Source organism: Parasteatoda tepidariorum, chromosome 4 (assembly GCF_043381705.1).
Source record: "Parasteatoda tepidariorum isolate YZ-2023 chromosome 4, CAS_Ptep_4.0, whole genome shotgun sequence".
NCBI lineage: Eukaryota > Metazoa > Arthropoda > Arachnida > Araneae > Theridiidae > Parasteatoda > Parasteatoda tepidariorum.
This window is the reverse complement of record NC_092207.1, coordinates 60,886,141-60,909,788: the sequence shown is the minus strand read 5'-3', so window position 1 is coordinate 60,909,788 and position 23,648 is coordinate 60,886,141. Positions and strand designations below refer to the sequence as shown.

Sequence of the window (23,648 nt, the reverse complement as noted above, 5' to 3'; positions counted from 1 at the left end):
CCCCCCCCCCAATTTTTTTAAAAATACTTTTTTATTACATTTTGTTTCGTTATTACATATACTTTCATCTGTTAATTTTTTTCAAGATACATTTCTTCATTTTTAACAAGATATTTAAAAAAAAGTACGAATTTCTTGTACTTCGGAATTTTGCCTTACGCTAGCATTGAAACTCAAATAACTATAAACAGTAGTTTCGTATAATAACGTGTTTGTACACGCGTAACATTGGTATTTATTGTGTTGATGAAGTTTTACAGTTGTGAGAAGTCAGTTTGTATTATACACCTTTCTTAAACAAATAATTAGTAGAAAATATAATATTATTTATATTTTATGAAATGAAATTTAAAAATATAGCTTAGATATCTGCCAAGTTTCTGCATAAGAAAAGAATCAAAGATGACTCAGAATTCATTGAAAAAAGTTATAAACAGATTTGAACAGCAAACAAGACTATTACAATTCTTGTTTGATTAAACAATTTTTTAATTGTTATGTATCAATAATTACTTATTTGTTTTTGAATAAAAGTATTTTAATAAAAATTTTTAAAACAAAATTGTTTTCATGTATCTCTAATTGCTTAAAAAAAATATGCCAGGGGTGTGCAAGTGCACCTCCTTGCACTCCCCTGCCGACGCCCTTGTTTTCTAAGGTTATGACTAAATACAGAAAAAACTTTTAATCTGGTACTGATTGCTGCTAGTTCTAGATTTATTTGGAAGTTATTATATTTTTTAACGAAGTAAATATTTGGCGTGAATGAAATATTTAAAAAAAATTATTTTAATCAACCTTAGATATTGAAGTTTTAAGTCATCAATATTTAAGCATCGCTACCAATTAAGAAAATTTTAAATTATTTGATTCGATGTAATAAATTTTTACAAAAGAATAAATTCAGTGCACACTTACATAAAAATTATTTTTAAGTTGGGATTTGATTATTTTAATATAATTTAACGTCATCCAATGTTTTCCGACTTTCTCTGCCACTGTTTTTTTGTTTTTCTTTTCTTTTTGAAATAAGCAATTCATTTTATGCATGATATTTTTTTGTAGATTTTTTTGCGGGATTTATTGGATTAGTTTTTTATCATACTTGTTTAATTAACCTTAACATTTAAAAGCATATTTACAGAGATCCATTTAAAAGTTCTGTATATATAAAGAGATGCAAATTTGCTCCGGACTATGGATAAATATTTTCTTGTGGTAGTGTTTTTTTTTAATGTATGATTCTTGATTTAGCAAATTCAATTTATAGGTTTTTAACTCGCCATTATTTCTAAATAATTCAAAAGCTTATCTGAAATGCTAACTTTGTTACAGCTATGTCGTGTTAAGCCTTTTAAGAAATTCGCAAAATTAGCTAACCGAGTACCAACCTTCACTCTGCTTATTTTAGCTTATTTGTTATGCGTGTGAGTAGATATATCTACACATTTTACCCCATACGTTAATGATTCATGCGTACATTTGAAAAGTATAAATAACAAGTATTTATCTCATTGCTTATATCATATGTTTCTGGGTAGAGAGATCGCTAGCAGGCAGAGCAAGCAAGTTATAACAGCTTGATGCATTGTTAATTATAAAAAAAAGCAATAAAATTTTCATAAAAAGTTTTTAATAACGATACATTTTCAAGTATGAATGGGAAAAAAGTATAAAATACTACTTATAAAATATACTTCATAAACATAGACAAATCGATGAACTTATATGCATCGTTGATTAAAAAAATAATAGTTAAAATTTCAACAAAAGTATTTTTAGTTTAAAAAAAACCTTCTTAAGAATGTAAAGCAAAACTAAAATATTTAAAAAAATGTACAGGGATACAAATAAAAATTTATTATACTAAAATTGAAGAAATAAATTAAAAAGTTTAATCAAAACTGCTTTCTTGGGAACAATACAATTCATGCAAATTTTGAGATATAAACTAAATAATCTTACAAACCCAAGAGATATGTTTAAACTGTTAAAGTTTGAAACAATAATACATGAAAGCAAAAATTTATAAGATTTTATTCTCAAAATACTTAATTCTAAGTTTAAGATGATTTTTTTTTCTCAATTAAATACCTGCAAGTGACGTCATCAAAGTAAATCATGGCATTTGTCCATTCAGTTGCCAATCATGTCGACACACACGAGTGACGTCGCTTACAGGTATACAATTAAATCTCATTTAAATCACATGACTTGCCACAATCACTTCCATTTTTTATTCCTCGAGTTGCAAGTACCCAATTGAAAGAAAGTAAAAAACAATGATATAATTGGTTTGTGTATTAAATAACATGAGAGCTAAAAGCAGCTATGCTATGCAAAGGATTATTTTCTGACCTAATGTTTCGGATGCATCAAAATCAAACGACGTTATAACTTAATCCTGATTAAAATAAAAGTAATATGAAACAAAATAATAAAAGGAAGTTTATGAACTCTTTATATCTTTCCGAGTCCCAGTATTTGGTACAGTTTTATCACTTTAAATATTTTCATTGTTAATATGCCTTTTATCAAAGCAATTGTCCATGTAAAAATGCAAATGGATTTACTCTCGTTATTCGCAGTTTTTTTATGACAATGAAAAATAATAACAAAAGTAGGAAATTGGATTCAATTAACATTTTGCATAGTTTTACGGCATTTTAATTAGTTGAATTTACTAGCTTTAACTACTCAACCTTTCATGACCAAATTACACTATAAATAAATGTTACAGTATGCAATGAAAAAAAAGTCAAAAATATATCATTTGTGTGAAATAGTTAAAAATAACTAAAAAAGTTGATTGGGTTTAATAAATAGATTTTTTTCAACAAACTAATAGTCGCATTTTCTGTGTATGTAAGAGATTGAATTTATAGTTTAATCTGTTTTCATTTTTAAATGCATTGGAAGAGAAAAATATACAAGGATTATTTTATAGTGGTCAAAATTGTTTTATCAGAAACAGACCAATAAGGAAATACTTCATTATTTTCACTTCTAACGAATACAATAGAAATTTGTAGATGTTTTTTTTTTTTTAATTTCATTTTTTTTTTAATTTTGTAAGAGTAATTTTTATTTTGTAAATTTTATTTATGTTATTTTCTTATTTACACATGCATTGCAATAAATTAATATTCTGCTCTAAAAACTCATAAGTGATTGTAACTGTCTAAAAATAATAGTCGTCCAGATGATATGATCTTAGTATATTTTAGACATGGGGGTTGTCGTTCGCCTATTTCTGGTGCCAATACTACTTCCATCACATCTTTCATTGAGCATTCTGGAAGCTTTTCTTAGCAAAGAGTTTTCGTATTCCTCTGGAGTTGAACATCGGCCTAACAGCATTGTATGAACGGGGAAAGTGCTGTTAATCCATTGAATGCTGCAATCACAATGCAGTTGATTATCTGCGGGAAAGAAAAATACTACCATTAACAGACAACTTGTTAATTTTATAACGTTAAAATATATTTTATATATTTTAACGTTGACTAAGTAAAAATTTTATTGTGTTAACAACTGAGTAAAGTTTGGGATCATTCCATTGTCATTGCTAGTTTCCTTATTCGTTTGGTACAAATTTTCGGGCAAAAGTGGTTTTAAATTACTCTTCCCCATGGATGGCCAAAGCGAGGTGCGTCCTTCAGGGCAAATTTTCTATTTTTAAACTTAGCATATCTATCATAAGGGGTTCTTGAAAGTATGACGTCCTCTTCGCACGCAGCACAAATGTTGTGAGCAGCTTTTGTGGTTTTAGAATCTCGAATAAATAAAATTAAAAAAGGAAGGAGGTGCCGAAAGCGCTTGTTTTTTTTTCCAACTTGGCGTTCCATTTTTAATAATCTGAATATTAAAGTAAATTTACTTAAAAACATTGATTTTGGTGGAATATAAAATTTTTTTAATGATCTAGAATATTATGAAAAAAAAAAAAACATTTAATGTATGGAGTATCACAATTTTTAAAAAAAAAGACTGCAATAGCATTTACGATAAACTTCAGCGCGTTTTTCAGGGTATTGTATTTTTTCCCCCCTAACCAAAACTGCACCGAGTTCACAAAATCTAATTATCCATTTTCTTTTAAATAGCATATTTTTACCATTTATTGTACCAGCTGTGCGCAAAAGGTTAATAATTTAAATTTTTAAAGATTTCTTAAAAGTTTTTTTTTTCGGTAGCGAATTTTTTCCAAGTGTACTACATATTCTTTGGACTATATCAATGTGAAGGTTTTTTTAGAGTGAGGGAAGAGAAATGAATGATTGATTAACTTTTTTTCAAAAACTATCTCAGTAAGTTAATTAAATCAAAAAAAGATCTCCAAATCTTATCCATGCATTATTTATTTATTTTTGTTATTTCTAAAACAGACATAGCTATTGCAAGAAATAGATAATGTTTAGAAATTTATTTTCAGTAAAAGTTTGTGTACTTGAAATTAAATTTACGTTATTTACATTATTTTTTCAACAAACACGACTGACTTAAACAATAGGTTAATAAACATTTCACGAGTCTTAAATGAATACTCCCAAGAGACTGTATCGGAAAGGTATACTTGATAGTATAAAGACTTCATTTTTCTTTAAAATTTATGAAGATGGTAATAAAAAGTGACATCCACAGAGTGTTCCAAAGCAGGCGCCCATTCTCAAGTCTCACTCGACGTGAATGAAGAAAACAAAAGACATTTGATACAGAAAACGTAAAGTTGCCAACTAAAATTAAATATAAAATTGAATAATAAAATTGATAAAACCGCGGTAGCCGAGTGTGAAATTGAAAAACATTGGTAAAAAGCGAAACTAGAAACTGAGATTGAAAACCGCAGTAGCCAAGAGAAGCAAATCGGGACAAAGCGGATTGACATGTGCTATCGATATAACGAGTCTGTAACTAATTGTTTATTTTAAAATCCAAAGTAGTTCTGATTTATTTTCATTAAACATCGTTTATTAAATTAATAATCGCTAAAAACTGAAGCGAAAAGATATACTTCTTTAAAATTAACTTTATTAGCTTCAAAATATATGAAAATAGCAATCGAATTTCGCTGGTTTCAAGCGCTCGGAAATAGGCGCCCATTCTCAAGACTTGTTTGACGTGAATGAAGAAAACACAAGTGATTTAATGTCGTCTATGACATCGTTTCCATCCTTGTATGACATCTTTCATGCAACATTTATGTAACCATATACATGCTGGTCATTTAGAAGAAAATGGCAGGTCATTAAGTACTTCAGGAATATAGTAAAATGCTTACCTGTCAAATCAATATTTTTCAGACTTTTGATGGGCACACCTTCCCATTCACTCTCATCGAGTTGTTGGATCGTGTTGTAAGCAAGATTAAAAGTCACTAAATTGGGCAGTTTTGAAAAGAACTTATTTCCAAGGGTTTGAATATTGTTCCAACTATCAATATAAGACAAAATTATTGATAACAATTTCTTTGAATATTTCAAAAGTGTTCAACATTTTATTAAATTATAAGCAAAATGTAAAAATATTATGTAAAGAAATACGAGGATTGTTTTTTAAGTAAGGGCTGTTTTGTTGTGGACACTAATAGGTGACTTAATCAGTTACAGTCATGTAGGTAACCTGTACAGTCAGTTATTCTGCGTCTTTAAAATGTTCAAGTTTAACAAATCGCCCCCCGCTGATCGAGATACAGTCAGTGATGCATTTTTAGTCAGCAGAAAGCCTGTCTGCAGCATATAGCTTCCCTCAGCTAGGAACTCCTGCCGCCACAAAGTCATAGACCGTCTGGTGCTATGGAAACAAGAATAGCACATTTTGGGGAGGGTAGCTTCACTCTAGGACTAACACAATAGACGGAGGAGAGATATTCCCTTTCTCTCACCGACCGAAGTCGAAACCACACCAAAACAGTGACCCCGCACCCCTACTTGAAATAGTCTACCTCGTTACCATAGTCACCGCCACAGGTCCAGGTGATTGTCTGGGGGAGTTCTTGTTTTAAACAAACTATACCTTCACCGGCAGATCTGTGAAGTTCATGAAGCTTCCTACTGGTATACTGACGGGAAATTTTGTTCCTCCATGACAATGAGTCTCTTCACAGCTCAGTCTCCAGCTTTATTGGATTCTTTTAGTCGTAAAGTTCTGGACCAACCCTTAATACAAGTCAGGCCTTGCGTTAGGTGATTTCCATCTTTTCCGATGTTTCAAACGTCATTTTGGCGGCAACCAGTACAACGATGACGTGAAAATGGTCGTGACCTCTTGGTTATCGGAGCAGGCGGCAAGTTACTATGAAGAGGATATTCTAAATCTAGTTGTAAGGTATGATAAGTGTTCAAGAAAATTTGGCAACTATTTCGAAAAACAAGAGAAACATATGTAGAATCAAAAAATTAATTTGCTTCATGAAAATTTTCTTCCGTTTGGTTATTTTCAAACGGCCCTTGATAAACAGCTCTAGTATCTTAAAAAATGTAATCTGTTGAAGTTTTAGGTTTATTTTTAAGCTTCTTTATAGATTGGTTGTATACAGCAGCAGTTTCCAATTTTTTTTTCCGGCAATGGAACGCAGATGGATTAACTCTTTTTCGTCGGAATCCCAACTTCATAAAAACAATTTCGACCGTATTTGTCAATAAAAAAACTTTATTTTGAAAATACTTAATAGGAAGAATGAACTTTTTTCACTGTTTTATCATTAATAATCTTAGTCAGTTTTTATGTCCGACTGTTAAATTTGAAATCATGAAGCTGTATCTAGTCCAGCTATAAATTTGTTTTAAGCGTAATGTATGCTTTCAGCTGAAAATGAATAAAACAAGCAGAAATATGGTTTTCTTTGAAATAATAATTAGAACGAACTGACGTTAAAAATCGTTATTAGGAAAACATATTTCTTTATTAACAAATTTGGTAGTTTTATCTTCATTCAAAAATCGCAATGAGAAATAATAATGAAAGTTTCATAAATGCATGATCTTTTCATAATTTATACTCTATATTGTTATTAGAAAAATTATATTCTGTAAAAAAAAATTATTTATTTATTTCTTTAAAGGTATTTTACTTTAAATAAATTCTTAAGGGCAACAGAAATATGAAATAAGAAATGAATTATTAATTAGATGCTAAATTGATTGGATTGAAATAAGAAACAATTCTTTTTAAAGGTCTCAAAGGTTACTGGTTAAAACATATGCCCTAACTCTCGGAACTACTTTAACTCTTCCACGAAACCCTATTTGGGAACTACTGATGTACAGAGTATGGACTATATTATATCTCTCAAAATAAATAAAGAAGTTCGATTCAATTCATCCTTGAAGCGTTATTTTAAACAAATGTAACTTCTTTTTAACTACAGTACACTTTCGATATCTCGAAAACCTTGTTATGTCAAAAAAATATTTTTCCCTTAGGCTTTATATATCCACCTAGTGTTAATTTGAATTCCTATGTCGAAGAGATTCTTCTCAAAACCTTGTCATGTCAAATTTTTTTCGAAATAGAAATTGAACTTTTTCGAAAAACTCACAAAGTAAGTTTAGTGTAAACCAATTCTTTTCTATTTGAAGCATAATTTTTTTTGTCTTACTTTTAAAAATAAAATTATAATTGCTGTATTCAGATTTAGAGTCAACGATCATTGCATGCATATATATATATAGGTAATTATTCGTATGTTTCATGCCTCTACTTTTTAGAGTAATGTTTTGGAATATATTTTTCTACTTTTTAGAACATATTTAGTTCTGAACTTGTTATCCCGAAACCTCGCTTTCTCGAAATTTTTTTAGCGTCTCTTCAACTTATCGAGAGTATACATTATTATACTTCTAAATACCGGAATCTTAAGTTTTCCTTGATAGTTTCTTTATTTATTGTACATACACGACACTGATAATTCTTTACTGTTGAAAATTGTACAATACGGATTCAGCTGAGCTTTTTATCTTGTTTTTCTGACTTCTCTTTTCAAAGAATGTAACCAAATAATGTGATGTAGAAACAATTTTTCCTTGGTCTCAGTTGCTATCATAATTGACTCTATATGAACTCTATATGACTCTATAGAATTGACTCTATATGGGTTCTATATGAACATAAACCAATATTGGAGTGTCTAGATTATTTAATGTTGGTCCTACATAGGGCCAGTATTGGCTGAATAATAAATATAAAATGTCGGGTGAATCTGACAATTCTATATAGGGCTAATGCGGGAAAATAACGGCCCTTTGAACGCTTATTGAGCATAAATTCGTGAATATTGGTACAATGAGGGTCCAAGTTAATTTGCTGCTAGGGCCTAGAAATAACTTAGGACCCTTAAAAAAAAAATTTAAAAAAATTAGTCTCTTTTGAAATGGTATTAAGAGACGACAATTTATTTTTTCCCGGGTCGCATTCATTTAATCGACAATAATTTCATCGACAGGCCATTTCATCTACTAGGCCATTTCGTCGACAGGCTGTTTCCTCGAGAGGGTCGTTTCGTCGACGAAATGACCCTTGAACCAAACCCTTTTTTTTCCAGTTTGTCATGGGTACAATAAATTTGCAGTCGTGGTAATAAATTGATGTTGTTCAAATTCAATTTAAAAAAAGAAAAAAAACACTTCATTGTTTAGTGTACTGAATGCTTAAAAAGTTACCTGTAATATACCCGATCCCGAATTCCGAAGAAAGACTAGATCGAGCGGTGCATCCGACACGCCCACCATAACGTTTCATTTACGTCATCAAGAATTACTGTACTGCTGCCTAAGGCTCCTATACTATCAGAGCTGACCTATCAAGCAATATTGGAGCAAAAAAGTTCACAAGTTAACGTTATGTTAGTATTGTGCTTATGTTAGCTCTTTGGAGCAAAAATAAATGATGAGTCGGCCTGTCTAATTCAGGGGCTCTACTGCTGCCATCTTTGACTAATAATTTCTTTTAATTTCAAAACCATAACGTACTTGCGTTATTTCACAGCCATTACTTTTTGTTTGGTTCTGTTTAAAACTATTCTTCGCTATTTAGTTCATTTGCCTTTTAAAAGAAAAAAAAAACAGTTCTCGTTTGAACTAAACCTCCTTTCTCTGATTCAAATTTTTAAATTGTTTTCTTTTTTTCATGAGATTAAAAAAAATTTAAGGCTTATTATAACTTCAACACAAAGCCGAATACACATGTACATGCATTTTAGCATAGATAACTGTCGAAACATGCACTTAAAATGTTGCCTTTTTTTCAATAAGTTCAAAAACAAATATGTATATTTATAAGAACATTTCTAGTTTAAATATTCTTCTAATTATAACAAAAAAAGAAGAAAAAAGAATTGTTTTACTTCTTGAAAGTGTAAAGTAGTTGGAAAGTTTTTTCTTGATAGAAATCTAAACAAAGAGTTTCTTTAATTTGTTCAAACTAAACTAAAACAATTACATACTTTGAAATTGTTAACTTTTCAAAATTTTCAGAATAAAAAACTCTACAATTATTTTAGTTACTTCTAACCACTTACCTCTAGATAATTATAAAAATACATATTTAATGAAATTTCTAATTTAAATATTCTTAAAATGAGAAAGACTGATTTTTTTTCCTTCATAAAAATTGGAAAGTAGAAAGAAAACAGTTTGCCCCTAATAAAAGTAGTAGACTAAAATAAAAAAGAAGTATTTTTAAATTTTTTAATATCATAAAATATTCGCTGTGTAAAACTAAGAACATTTCTCTATTTTTTAAAGAAGAAAAAGCTTCGAAAAAAGGATTTTATTTTAACTGTAAATAAAGTTTAAAATCGCACAAAACATGATTGAATTAAAAAAAAAATACATATATTTTTTAATACTAAAGATGACAGCAGTGCACTGATTTTTGATGATGTCAATGAAAAGTAGTTGTGGTAGTGTCAGGTGCAACGCTCGATCTAGTCGGTCGAGAAATGCAAAATTCTTGGTTTCGTCGTTAAATTTGGATGTCCATTTTCAGAACCCCCTATTTCTGACTGTCCACAATAAAAAGCTGACAGACGTATTATCTTCTTTTAAGTGACATTTAGAATTTACCTTACATCCAGATATTCCAGATTAGTCATTTCAATGATAAACATATTGTGCAGATATTGGATCAGGTTGTGGGATAAGTCTAAGGTTTTGAGCCGTGGGAGGTTCTTTATGGCCTTCGCATCCACGGTAACAATCTCATTGTGGGTCAGATTCAAAATGGTCAGCTCCTTCATCTCATAGGGAAATAGATCGAAGTTGATGCTGGATAGTTTACCGTGGCTGAAATGGAAATGCTTTAACCGACTCATGCAACTCGTCCAAGAATACTTGTTGTTTTTGCCTGAATCACAGAGTGTGCAAATCTTATCGTGGGACGAACTATTGGTGATTGAAAACCTAAAAGAGAAAACACATCAGCTCATTTGTTACGAAAATCAATTTCATTTTATACAATAAAAAGATAAGCCTCGAGTAGATCAAACTTGTAGATCTCCCGTGAAGTTCTAATGAAACTTGTATAATTTTGTAGACAATTGTTAAATTTTGGTTTGTTACAATTTTCAGTATTTTTATGCATTTTTCAGCACATTATCGCAATTTCAAGTTTCTAAGTTTTATACTTTTTTCGCAACAAAGCAAAAGGTAACTTGAAGCAAAACTACTAAAAAAACATCGCGGAAAAAACACTTAAAATTACGATAACCTTTAAATAATTTTGAATTTTAAGAAGAAAAAAAACTCGTATTAAGTTCATAAATAAAAACGACCCTTTCAGCACGACAAATTTTACATATGTAGTTGCATTCCAGTGAGCAATGGAACTGCGCTCGTATCTTTCACAAGTTTAACAGTTAATGATTCTGGGACTAATTAACGAAGGTTAATTTTTTTTTATTCCATCTTACTCCCTGTTCACTTTTCTTCGTAATTTCAGTTCTACGTTTTATAGTGTTTGAGCAGCAAAACAAAATATAACGTAAAGTTGAACAGCTTTTACTGTTTTTTAATAAATATAAAAATTCTTTTTAATTAATAAATTGAAAGAAGGGACATTTACTTTTGAGTCATTGTATTTCTGCAAACGAGTTTGGATTGGCAGGCAAAACATTGCGATAACGTTGTGTCTACGATATCGATCTCCGTGACTTTGAGCAACGTTAGCCAGTCTGTGGGCAACACTCTCTTGTCTTCGCCTGCTTTTTCAATCTTGTGAGCCTCCCAGAAAGAATCATACAGGTGCAAAACATCTATTTTTATGGCACGTAAGGATGGAAAAATCGCAGCCAATGAATCAGAGCTATGAACATGGTGGCAATACACTGAAGTCATATAATTTTTCTTCCCCAGTTGAATGTTCGAGCAACTGCAAGGATAGATGCTCTCTCGAGGTGGGCATAGACTTCCAGCCAACACACCAGCAGTGAAGAGGGAAAGGAGAAAGAAGGATGTAAACATGATTAAACCTGTAAATGAAAATAATAACTGTTAAATATCACTCCTCCTGTAAATTGGGGATGTCTTATTGATTGCCCTTTTTCCATAACTTAATGAAATTAACATGTTTTTATTTATTTTTTCAAATGTTTTACTTTACCTGGTCTACATACTGAAGTGGTATTTTTTTATTCACATGTTTGGAATGTGGTACTATCTCTTTCGAGTAACAATAAAGGACGTTTTCGGTGAAATGGATTCCTATCCATTGTGTCTTGAAGGGAAATGAAAGTGCAGATAATCAGGCAAAAGATGAATCTCTCTTTGATCCTCCAGAATGTCTTTTAAACCTGAGATCCCTATCCATATTATAAGCAACAAGATAATGCACGACTTTCTACAGGCTCATTTACACTATTGCTGACTTTCTTGACTGCATTTTGTGAGAGGAACATGAATCCATGAATGGCGAGCTGCTTTTCAAGACGCTCTTCAACAACACAGCTTTAAGCAAACATTGGGTGCTTCCGCCACTGAATTGCCGAACTCACTTTCTCATCATTCCAACAATCGTTACTATTTCACAATACAAGTTGACGATGAATTTCAGCTGGTTTAACATTCTTTGCGTTCGAAAATCTGATTATAGAAAACAATCCGTGGAATCGCAGTTGTTTTCAATATATTGAACTCCCCACTATTACATGGAAACATTACATAATGTGGCTGCGATGGTCAGAGATGCGTGTGCGCTTAGACGGAAATTTGATACTTCCGCTGCAGTGGCGGTAGAGCGAAATATGGTGCATCGGGCTTGCCTTCTGCGTTCGAAAAAGTAAAAATTAATTAAAAATATTAGTTTTTCAAAATTAACTGTCGCTTTCCGGAATTTCTGTTAACATACGCATATATACTTTTAAAAAAAAAATGAATAGCATTACTTTAGCACCAAGTGAAAAAATATAAGCAGCTATTTCGTCACGCTCGGTTGATGCAATCGAATCCTTTAATTCTTTTAGCAAGTACTTTTTCACTTTGTCCATAATTGCTGTTACCAATTAGCTACATAAATAATATTTATTTATTTTTTAGCTTATTTTATTTCTAGTCAAATCCAAATTTTCAAAGTCTAATCCTGAATTTTTGTTCTTTTAAATTTTATACTTGTTGCTGATAATATTTATTACTGTATTAGGTAACAGACATGACAAACCTGATAACAGACGTAACAGAGCATTTTAGTATCTTTTTTTTTTCTTTTTGTAAAAAAAAATTATTTTTACTTAGCATCTTTTTTTTTCGTCCTCAAAATCCCGTCGTATGATCCAGCTATTTTTCATGAAAATACAAATTTCTTTAATTGTCATCAATTGTTAAACAAGCATTTTTTTAAAATCTATAAGTTATTTCCTCAGAGAATCATATAAACTTTCATTTAAAAAAACAATTTTTTTCTGAAGTGCCGGAACACTATCACTCAATCGGTTTCAGATATAAATCTATCTATTAGTTAGATTGATGAGTTTATAATTTGCCTTTAATATCAATTCAATTGAATTTATGAAGTTCTTTGTGATTGTTTGGTTACTGTTTTTAATTTAGTTCCATAAAATGCTTAGATTTAAGTTCTTGAAGGATATCACTTGTTGATGAAGATAACAGTACGCTTTGTATAGTTAATTGCGATTTATTTTAATCTCTTACAATTTTTCTTATTCTTAAACTTCTCCAATGTGGAATAAAATACGTATTCATATGGATTACGTACACTATTAATTCTTTCAAACTAAGGAATAAATTTCAAAAAGTGTTGTTAATGTAGATTTTTCTTTTCTTTGTTTATAGTAGAATTTAATATGACTGAATGAAATAAACAGGAGTAAATAAAAATATGTCAGAAATACTATATTCGTATGATAGAAATAAAATCAATAAATAAATTATTTGAAATCGATGTGAAAATTTTATGCTTCTCCATACATTCACAGTAGGAAAAAATTTCAAAACGAAAAGATATATGCATGCAATTCTATCTTTGGTCAGTATTTATTATTGGAATGGAGCAAGGAAAAAGACGCCTTTAAAATTAACCACCCACTAAGAGAAGTATTTTATTCGTACATGCTTTTAATATAAATTATAATCATCATTCATGAAATATTCCTAAGGAAGAAAAAAAATTGACAGAGTCACTACATAATAAACCATAGAGAGTCAACTATTCAAATCTACAGTGACATCTAACCGTTTCCTTTGTAGCAAGAGGGCGAGACAAACTTCAAGGAAAATGTATAAGAGTGGATCGTCTATATCAGGGGTGGCGAACATCTACCAACGTGCCATTTTTTTTCTAAAAAGTTGTTTAATGAGGTCATAGACGTGCCGTCAAATAATTTTGACTTCGTGATTATTAGAAAAATAATAATACTAAATACTATCAGCTTTAAACTCTTTACTTACACTGAAAAAAAAAAAACATTTCGCAATGTCTCAGTTATACGCGTTATTCAACTTAAAGTAACATCAGTGTGACTTCTGTTGTTGCAGAATAGATGACAAATAACTTAGATTAGGTTGTAAGATGTTAGTTTAAGCAGGACTGTTAAAAAAATTTTTTTTTGCTAGTTACTTTTGTTAGCTTGTTTTTTATGTTATTGTTTTTTTAGCATTAATTGTTAATTCTTTTATTAATAATTATTTATTATTTTGTGAATTTTAATTTAATTGTTACATATCCTTCATAGTGTAATAACATTTGTGTAATGACAATTCATAGTGTAATAACAAATGTGATCGGTGACGTACCCAAAATATCGTGTTGAGTGCCATAAATGGCACGCGTGCCATTGGCTCGCCATCCCTGGTCTATATTATCATTTATGACTATTTCTTTTTTCTCAATAGAGATGTCTACACTGACGTCACTTCACTTACCTGTCCACTGGAAATCCATTAATGACCAATCGGTTACAGAGGCCAACAGGAATGTGTTTCTATTGGGATATGAATACGAATCGTCTATTAGGAATAATGCATACGGAATTTGATTGAATGATAGTGGAGCCCTGATCTAGTTCAGCCTCTGACTTGGACATCTCCATTTAAATGTATTTACTTGTAATATTTATTAGTAGTTTCTGCAATTATTACGTTTTTATAAGTGATTATTATTCCAAAGTAGCTAAATACACGTTCTTCTTGCGAGGTGAAAATAGTAAATTATAAATAAAGCGCTTTAAAATCGTGCACGAAACTGAGACATTTCAACACAGTTAATAAAGTAAAGCTAAAATAATAATTCCGATTTTTTTTTCTCTTTACTTATTACTATATTTTGTCCTATCCTCTTTCTACAGTATCTATTTTAAAACTGCTCGGTTTTAATGAAGTTTAATAGGCAAAAAATATACTAATACTAGTGGGCTGCGCCCGCTGCTCGCTAACGCTCGCCAACCCCCGAAAATTGCTACGCAATCTTATATGGTTTGCTTCGCGTACCAAGATCGCTTCGCTAGCTACTAACTTAGGTACATTGCAAATGCACACAATTCTAAGAATTCAAAACAATCATTCAAATCCATATAAAAAAATTACATCTTTTTAGTAAATACTAAGTCATTAAAATAAATTTGAATTCAAATAAATGACATGTAATTCGTTAAACCTATTAGAAATGTGCTATAGTATAATTCGTGATGTAAATCAAAAATCGTCAAATAAATTCGTAATGTATAAATTCGTGAAAAAAAGCGCTTTCGACAAAATACTAAAATAGAGATCTATCGACAAAGACTACTCACTTCTGCCTAGCTTAATAGTATGAGATTGCCGCAGTTGATGCTCTCTGGTTATTTCAGTTTCCGTTTTTAAAAGCGCTATATGTTGAGTCACCTCAAATAGATTTGGCATGTGACATTTTTAGCGGCAATCATGGGTCGATTCCCGTGTAACAGTAATAGTAGCGTAAGCAAAACAAAGCAAACGTTGCCACCGGCGGAAAAGAAATACAGCCAAAATTTGGGAGCCACGTAAGAGAATTATATATATTAGATATTTAGATCTATTGGTAAACAGAAGTGATTTTTCTTAGTAATCATTTTTTTAAATAACATTTATGTTGTTATAACGTTATATTGTTGAAACAAATTTGATGAGTTCACATCCTTAATTTAATATTTTCGCTTACCAAACGGTAGGATATATTAAATACTTTTTTTTTTTTGCCTGCATCTCATTGTGCATGAAGCTGATCCTAAAGTTCTAAATCATTTAACAGATCTCTTTAACTGTAATTTATAACAGTATATTAATGTTATTTGCTCAAAAATAATAATTGTAAGACCACCTTTCTAAATAACTTTATCTTAAAATGTAAGGCAGATTTACATTATGATACTAATAAAAAAAACAGCAATTCTCTTAGTTTTAAACTCTTGAATTAAAAGCGTAATAATAGCAGTACAGGAAAATAACTTTAAGTTAGGGATTCAAAAATATTTATAGAAAAGCATGACTTTTATTAATTTTATGCTGACTACAACCAAAACAATAAGGAGACGAATGAGGAAAAACTTGATCACACCACCTGATTTTCTGGCCACTAAAAATGCACCGACAACAATGGAAAACTGCGACACCATCATTAGAATTTTATATATAGTAAGATAATATATTTTGTATCTATATTAGTATATTTGGTATGTATTGAAACTGCACCAATTACCATAATACCAGTAGTACATATAACAAAAAATAATTACGCATCGTTGGCGTCAATAAGAGCGCGGCAATTTTTTTACGTTTCTTCTAAACGGTTTAGAACCATTTCTTCAGCAATATGGTTTATTAATACTTAGTTTATTCTTTTATTTTCATTATTACTTATTGCCAAAATTAATTGAGCATCATTGGCATCAAAAATGGCACCGTGATTTTTCACTTTTCTTAACGAATTAACCATTTTTCTATTAATTTTTTTCTTTTAGTAAACAGCTTTATTTTATTACTTCAATAAATCCCTATTTTCGAAACTAATTAAGCACCATTGGCGTCAATAATCGCATGGTGAGTTTTTACTTTTCTATAGAACTCACCATTAATTTTACTTTACAGTACACAGCTTATGATATTTATTTTTTTTAATTAGTTCCTATTACTATAATTAATTCAACATCATAACTGTCAAAAATGGCATGGATATATTTTACTTTTCATCTTAATAAATTAGCACCGTTTCTCCATTAATTTTGTTTTTCTAGTACATAGCTTATTTTTTTTGTTTCAAGTAGTACCTATTAGTAAAACTAATTATGGATTACTAGCGTCAAAAATGGTATGGAGATTTTTCACTTTTCTTTTAAACGAATTAGTTCCATTTCTCTATTAATTTTTTCATTTAGTACATAGTTTATTTTTATTTTATGTATTTCTTTTTACCAAAATTAATGAAACATCATTGGCGTCAATATATAACTATTATTTTAAATTTTCCTATTTTGCTTTTCAGTACATTTTTTAAAATTTTAATGGGATATCTGTAAGTGACGTAGTATGGGTATATCGATCCTGATTGGTTATTGAAACGTGGCATTTGTTTATGATTGCAACTGTTCTTTCCATTCTATTTTGAGTAAGCCAAGCCTGTCAAGTATCAATTCTCTTACGTGACACATTCTATATTCTTACAAAGAGATTCTTTCATAAAGATTTCAATTCTTCCATTATACATTTATTACTTAACACAAAGGCAGGCAAAGTTGCCAAGTACACAAAACAAAAATATACCACGGTTACAATAAAATACATAAACAAGTAATAAATCTAAGTTCAGCAAAAGACGTAAAAGAGAAAGAATTATATTTCAACAAATTCGATGTGCGATACGGTGCTGTATTTAATCAACTTCACGTTAATTAACATTTTAACTTATGTGGGGAAAATTAGCTCAACTTAAAGACGCCATTTTGCTTAATAACGATCAGCTGGAGCTGACGTTGTAGGTAAAATGTGTGGATATTGTAATATTTTTCTTTCTTGAAGTGCAAATACCCAATTACCGTTGATTTCGATATTATTTCAATTATACAATTTAAATTACTGACTAGCAGACAATTTATTTTATCATCATTTGTTATATTTAGTCACGCTATACTATAAATAAACAAAAAAATTATTATAGCAATATTGGATGTTGGCAAGTTAAAAGAGCCGGGGCACTAATCTTTTCCAAGTTAAATGAGCAATGACCTTAAATCATTTTTAAGTTACAAGGGAAGCATCTCTGACTCAAATATGTCTAAACAAAATAGGGTTTAAGGTAACATACATGATAGTTTCAACTACATCTGACCAAAAAAGCATCAACCTACCAACTGAAAATATAATTCTTCTTCAAATACACTTCTGCCATCTGTAGGCCAAAGCTTCCTCAATAAGCTTACTCCATTGAATTAGAAGGTCATCAACGATTGACTTTTAATGTCTTACGGTCTAAAGCTTTCTTATTTTGAAAATAATTCGGAAATAAAAATAATAATTGTATGAGAAAGATTTATATAGTATAAAAACAATTTTGGATTTCATTATTATATATTATGTATAACAGCTTTTCCGTTTTTTTAATTTCTGAAATGACCCACACATTAAAGTTAAAATATCATAAAAAGGCATATTACAAATTCTGAACTCCCATAAAGCAATTTTTCATAAAATATATTTTCTTTGCATTAATTCACTAAAACAAAGTATTACCTTTCTTTAAGCATAAAATTCAGTATTGAAAATATACCTACCAGAGAAGTAAATTCGTAGAAATTCTCGAAGAATTTCTTCTCAGCTTGATGGAATAAAGTCTTAATATAATTTGTAAGTGGTTAAGCAATTTACTTATATACATTTTCTCCTTATTTTTTTTCCTTGGCATTAATTGCAAAATATTTACCATAACATAGGGAAATATCCCTCCTTATTGAGTTAACAATGAATTATTGATATCAGTTCTTGAAAGCAATTTAATACTAAAGATAACAGTATTGTTTGTCTCAGTCTTATCTATAAGATTTTGTTTAATTTTGTGACAACTGATATTGAGAAGCTTAAAAGTTTTACTTTGGAACATTCGTCGATTAAATGTTCACATTTATCTCTCTCAATATTATCGAAATGTGTTCAATTGCGCATTTAGAGTGGTGAGGAACGTGTTCTATTTATAATTTTTTTTTTCCTTTTTGTAACTGTGATACTCCACCATCTGCTCGCTCCGCTTGCCGATCCCCGAAATTTATTCTCATCCGTCATTGTTTATTTCTTCTTCAACGTTAATTTTACGAAAAAAAAGCATAACATTTTAGTTTCAAAATAAATTATTTTGACTTTATGTAGGAATATTTTGTTAATCGTAAAGTAGAGGATTACCCATGTTTGAAAAATGCTGATCTGTAATTGGAAAAAAAGATTCTAAGGAATATAGATTGTGCGATTCAATAAAACGAAATTTAATCATTTCAAATAGGGAATGGTTTTCATCGTTTTTGTTTCTCCAAAATTTCACTTCGAATGTTAAGATCCATGTCTGGTAACATGTAATCTCTCTTACTATTTTTGATTAACAAACGAACTTTTAAAATAAAGAAATAAAGATCTAGTTTGGGGAAATATATACTTTCCATGATAATGGATAAATAGTCATTATTTAAAGCAAAATAACCGAAAAAAATCACGAAAAAACACAAATTGATTAACTTTCTATCCAGATGGATGAAGAAAGCCTTTGCAACTAGCACTTGTTAGAAAAAGAACTAGGGGAGAGATGGATAAAACGGGATACCATTATTGTTTATATTTACTACGGAATATCTGTTCAGGAAAACCNTTTTTTTTTTTTTTTGTAACTGGGATACTTCACCATTTGCTCGCTCCGCTTGCCGATCCCCGCAATTTATTCTCATCCATCATTGTTTATTTCTTCTTCAACGTTAATTTTACAAAAAAAAAGCANAAAAAAAAAAAAAAAAAACGCATAACATTTTAGTTTCAAAATAAACTATTTTGGCTTTGTGTAGGAATATTTTGTTAATCGTAAAGTAGAGGATTACCCATGTTTGAAAAATAATGATCTGTAATTGGAAAAAAGATTCTAAGAAATGATGTAGATTGTGAGATTCAATAAAACGAAATTTAATCATTTCAAATCGGGAATGGTTTTCATCGTTTTCGTTTCTCCAAAATTTCACTTCGAATGTTAAGATCCATGTCTTGTAACATGTAATCTCTCTTGCTATTTTTGATTAACAAACGAACTTTTAAAATAAAGAAATAAAGATCTAGTTTAGGGAAATATATACTTTCCATGATAATGGATAAATAGTCATTATTTAAAGCAAAATAACCGAAAAAAATCGCAAAAAAACACAAATTGATTAACTTTCTATCCAGATGGATGAGGAAAGCCTTTGCAACTAGCACTTGTTAGAAAAAGAACAATGTGGTAATTTGATTTATTGGCGCGAGTATGGAACAAATATACATTTTATATTTTAACTCTTAACTTCTGTTTACTTCCATTTAACTTCTATCTAATTGAACCTTTTAATTGTACGTCGATAGAAATGTAAAAGGGTTAACTGACGGCAGTGCTTATGTTCCATTTGCCTGGAACAAACTGCCACCATTTTTAATGTATAGAATATAAGAGCGCAATTTCTGAGCTTACGTAATTAAATTCTTTATACATGATGCTAAAAAAAATTGCTACGCCTCAGAAATTTGTATCAATATCTCAATTAAAAAAAATGCTTTTACTTTCTTCGCAATAAAAATTCTAATTTTGCGCAAATTCTTTTTTTCTCCCTTCCTTTTTCTGTTTCCTTTGAATATCAATTTTAGTTGTGCGGCAGCATTAAAAAATTACAGGACGTTTTAAATTTTTAGGCGTGTGTTTTCAAATCTGAAAATGAGATTTTAAGAAAAATGCGTTTTAAAAAATTATTATTTCTATAGTCAAACCCCGCTATAGTGAACACGGTTTATAGTGAACTCCCGGATATAGTGAACGAAATGTTAGGTCCCGTGCCTTGCTATACACGCATAATGTTAATTTTTGTGGATATAGTGGACCAAAAAAGTGAGGAAGTTGGATATAATGAACTTTTTCCTGTCTTCAACTGATTTTTTTCTTCATTTTTTTTAAAAAATAATTTTGAAATTTTTACTTTAAAATAAATACATATACCGATTTTTTAAAACCATCTATAGAGGGGAATTTAGCGATAAGCTTCTTTTATCTCACTTTCCCATCCCTAAACAAACCAAGCAGATAGTGCACCTGTAAGGTGTCAGTGGGATCAATATGAATTTTCTGTCAGGATTGCTCATCAGCTAAAGATTACTAAATTTTTTTTTTTTTTTTTTGTAAGCAAGACGAAGAGTAATGAAAAATAACACATTTTTCGCTACTAAATAATATTTTTCAGTCATTTATTTAAATAATGTGTAATAAAAGGGAGGAGTTTGGAAACCATTAGTCAAATTGCCTGCGGAACGGATATAGTAAACTCCCGGTTATAGTGAACCAAAATTTCGGTCCCTTGAAGGTTCACTATAGCGGGGTTTGACTGTATATGTTACGGTCAATGTGAATTGTCGGTTATTATTAATGCTAACCGGTCAATATTAATAATAACCAAATAAGCCGGTTAAAGTGAATAATTTAAGTGAATTTATCACATTAACCGGTTATTATTAATATTGACCGTACCAATGATGTTTGGTGAATAGCATTCTTTCTTGTTTTGGGGGGATATTTCCGTATCGTGAACTGCCACGTCAACTACAATCGCCCAGGCGCTAAATTTATTTCAAACTAGAAATTTTTTTAAGAAAAGAAAAAACATGTTTACCTGGTGGTGGCTATGAGTTATATCCTTTCTCGATCGAGATGGTCCCTTACTGTGATGTGTTTTTTAGGTTTTTTCGGGCAGTTGCCAAGACTTGGCGATTATTCTACGAACAGATAACGATACGGAAATTTCCCGTTTTTTATTTCTCACTTTGACCGAAAGAAACGGTTATTATTAATTGTAACTGCTTAGTATTAATAATAACCTGATTTATCGCTTTAACAGTAACACATGTAAAAAGAGGCATCCCTTTGTCCCAATGCTATATAATCCGTTTATTCACATTAACCAAACTTGGTTATTATTAATAACCGGTTAAAGTGATTAATTTGAGTTATTTCTCACTTTGACCAAAAGAATAGGTCATTATTAATATTGACAGGTTAGTATTAATAATAACCGGATTTATTACTTTAACTGTAACACATAGACAGTAAGAATTTGAAAGAAAATGTTATAAAGCAGCAGTTGCTTATTGATTCAAAAATATAAAACTTGTCAAGTTTTCAGATGCTTAATTCGGGTTCGAATATTATTTTATAGTTCAAATGTAATAATGAGAAAAATACCGAGTGAACTTAAGTTACAAGTTCAGAATACTTTTTCTCCTACCCATAAAATTGTGTTTACGAACTTCAAAATAGCCCATTAACCGTTTAAATAATAACTGGGAATATATAAAATTTCCTGTGAATCTATGAATTGTGTCACAATCGTTCTCTCAAAATTCATAAAAAAAACGAAAACTATGAAGAAAAATAAATTCTAATGAGTCCTCGGGGCACAGTCAGTTTTTGGTACTATTACCATTTACGACAGAAAGGCTCCTATGTGTTGGCAGACAGTTTGTCCCCTGATGAAGTGCTGTTTTGCTAACATGCATATCTTTAGTAATTCTTTTTGTTGTTGTTGTTCTTTTTGCTTGATTTGTGTCTCTAACTTTCTAAATTATTAAAATAAGATGAATTTGGTTTTAGCGCTTCTCCATTTTGACTTATTATCTTAAACGTTAATTTCTAATTTTGTCTTTTTCTGAATTTGCGTAAATCAGTTTCATTATTTGATTAGCATAAATAAAGTGTAAGGTTTTTGCTATGTTCTGAGATTTTTCTTTTATTTGGCTGTATTCGTACAAAATATCACTGTTAGTTATTTTTTGGGTTGCACCTTGTAGGGGCATAGCATGCTTGCGGAGTCTTCCAAATTCTTTTGCTGAAATTTAAAAAGCGCTTTATATTGTAAACATTACAAGTATAATAATATTTGATGGTGCTCTTTTTCAAGTTTAGGCATAAAAATCAATCGGAAGTAGTAACCCGGAAGTCTTACGACGAATTTCAACCCCTAGCACTATCTGTACTTAGCTTTACACCAGGGATGAGCAAACTACGGCCCGCGGGCCAACTGTGTCTCGCCGGAAGATTTTATCCGGCCCGCATATAGAATTTTTATTTGCCGATCAGTAGCAAATATAAACAATATGCATCCATTTTCTTGTCGACTATGTTTAAAATTATTTCTGTTTTTCCTTTTTTGACAAAGTACTGATGAAATTTTTGCTTTCTCTATTTTTGTTCTGCAAACATAAATTGATGGAAATAGTTCTTTACAGCTTCAATTGGTAAAATGTTGAAAGCAGAAGTTCTTTATAGAATAGCCGTAAATTGGCTCCAACTAACGTTTGTCTTTCTCGAGGAGCTGACTTATGGAATCTAATATAGGTAAAGTGTACTTCACATTTGGCAGACTGCGCATTTTACGCTCCAAAGAGCGGACAATCTAGCAATCATCTGAAGCAGTTGTTTCTAAATAGTATTCCAAAGTTTTGCAAATCATTACCAAAAGCTAGTTTCCCAAATTTAATATTTCATGCTCTTACAGAAAATTTTCAGTTTCAATAAAAATCATTATTTAGAAACTAAAAAACGTAAATAAAGAATGCTTACAAAAAAAAAAAAAAATTCTAAAATTTCTTACATTAAAATAAAAAACTTTCATGTTCTTTTTTGTTTTTATTCGATCTTAATTGGACGTAGAAAACCATTCTATGGATGGGTGGTTTAATGTAAACAATAACAAGCGTCCTTAAACCGGAAGAAATTTAGAAAATTTCCGGTGTATCCCTCCGCTTATGTTATGACTACGAGGCGATGTGTGAACAAGCCTAATATTCTATGCAGTTTTGTTATTGTAATTTGGGTTCAAATCTAAACATAATTGTACCATTCATAAGAGCTTTCAGAAATGTATTGATTCTCAGAGGTCGTAAGGCCAAAAAAAATTTTGGAAAGTTAATATCTCATTGTGAATAATT

At 30.3% G+C, this 23,648-nt stretch overlaps 1 protein-coding gene across 1 annotated transcript; it reads right to left on the bottom strand.

Annotated features, from left to right (window-relative positions):
- Positions 1–1,616: 1,616 nt before the first annotated feature.
- On the bottom strand, positions 1,617–18,515 carry LOC107441291 (toll-like receptor 9). Its single transcript, XM_043050001.2, has 5 exons — positions 18,230–18,515; positions 11,062–11,467; positions 10,065–10,400; positions 5,282–5,433; positions 1,617–3,422 (listed from the first exon to the last, which is right to left on the bottom strand). The coding sequence occupies exons 2-5, from the start codon at positions 11,457–11,459 to the stop codon at positions 3,214–3,216; spliced, it is 1,095 nt and encodes a 364-aa protein (XP_042905935.1). The 5' UTR covers positions 11,460–11,467; positions 18,230–18,515; the 3' UTR covers positions 1,617–3,213.
- Between the last annotated feature and the right edge of the window lie 5,133 nt (positions 18,516–23,648).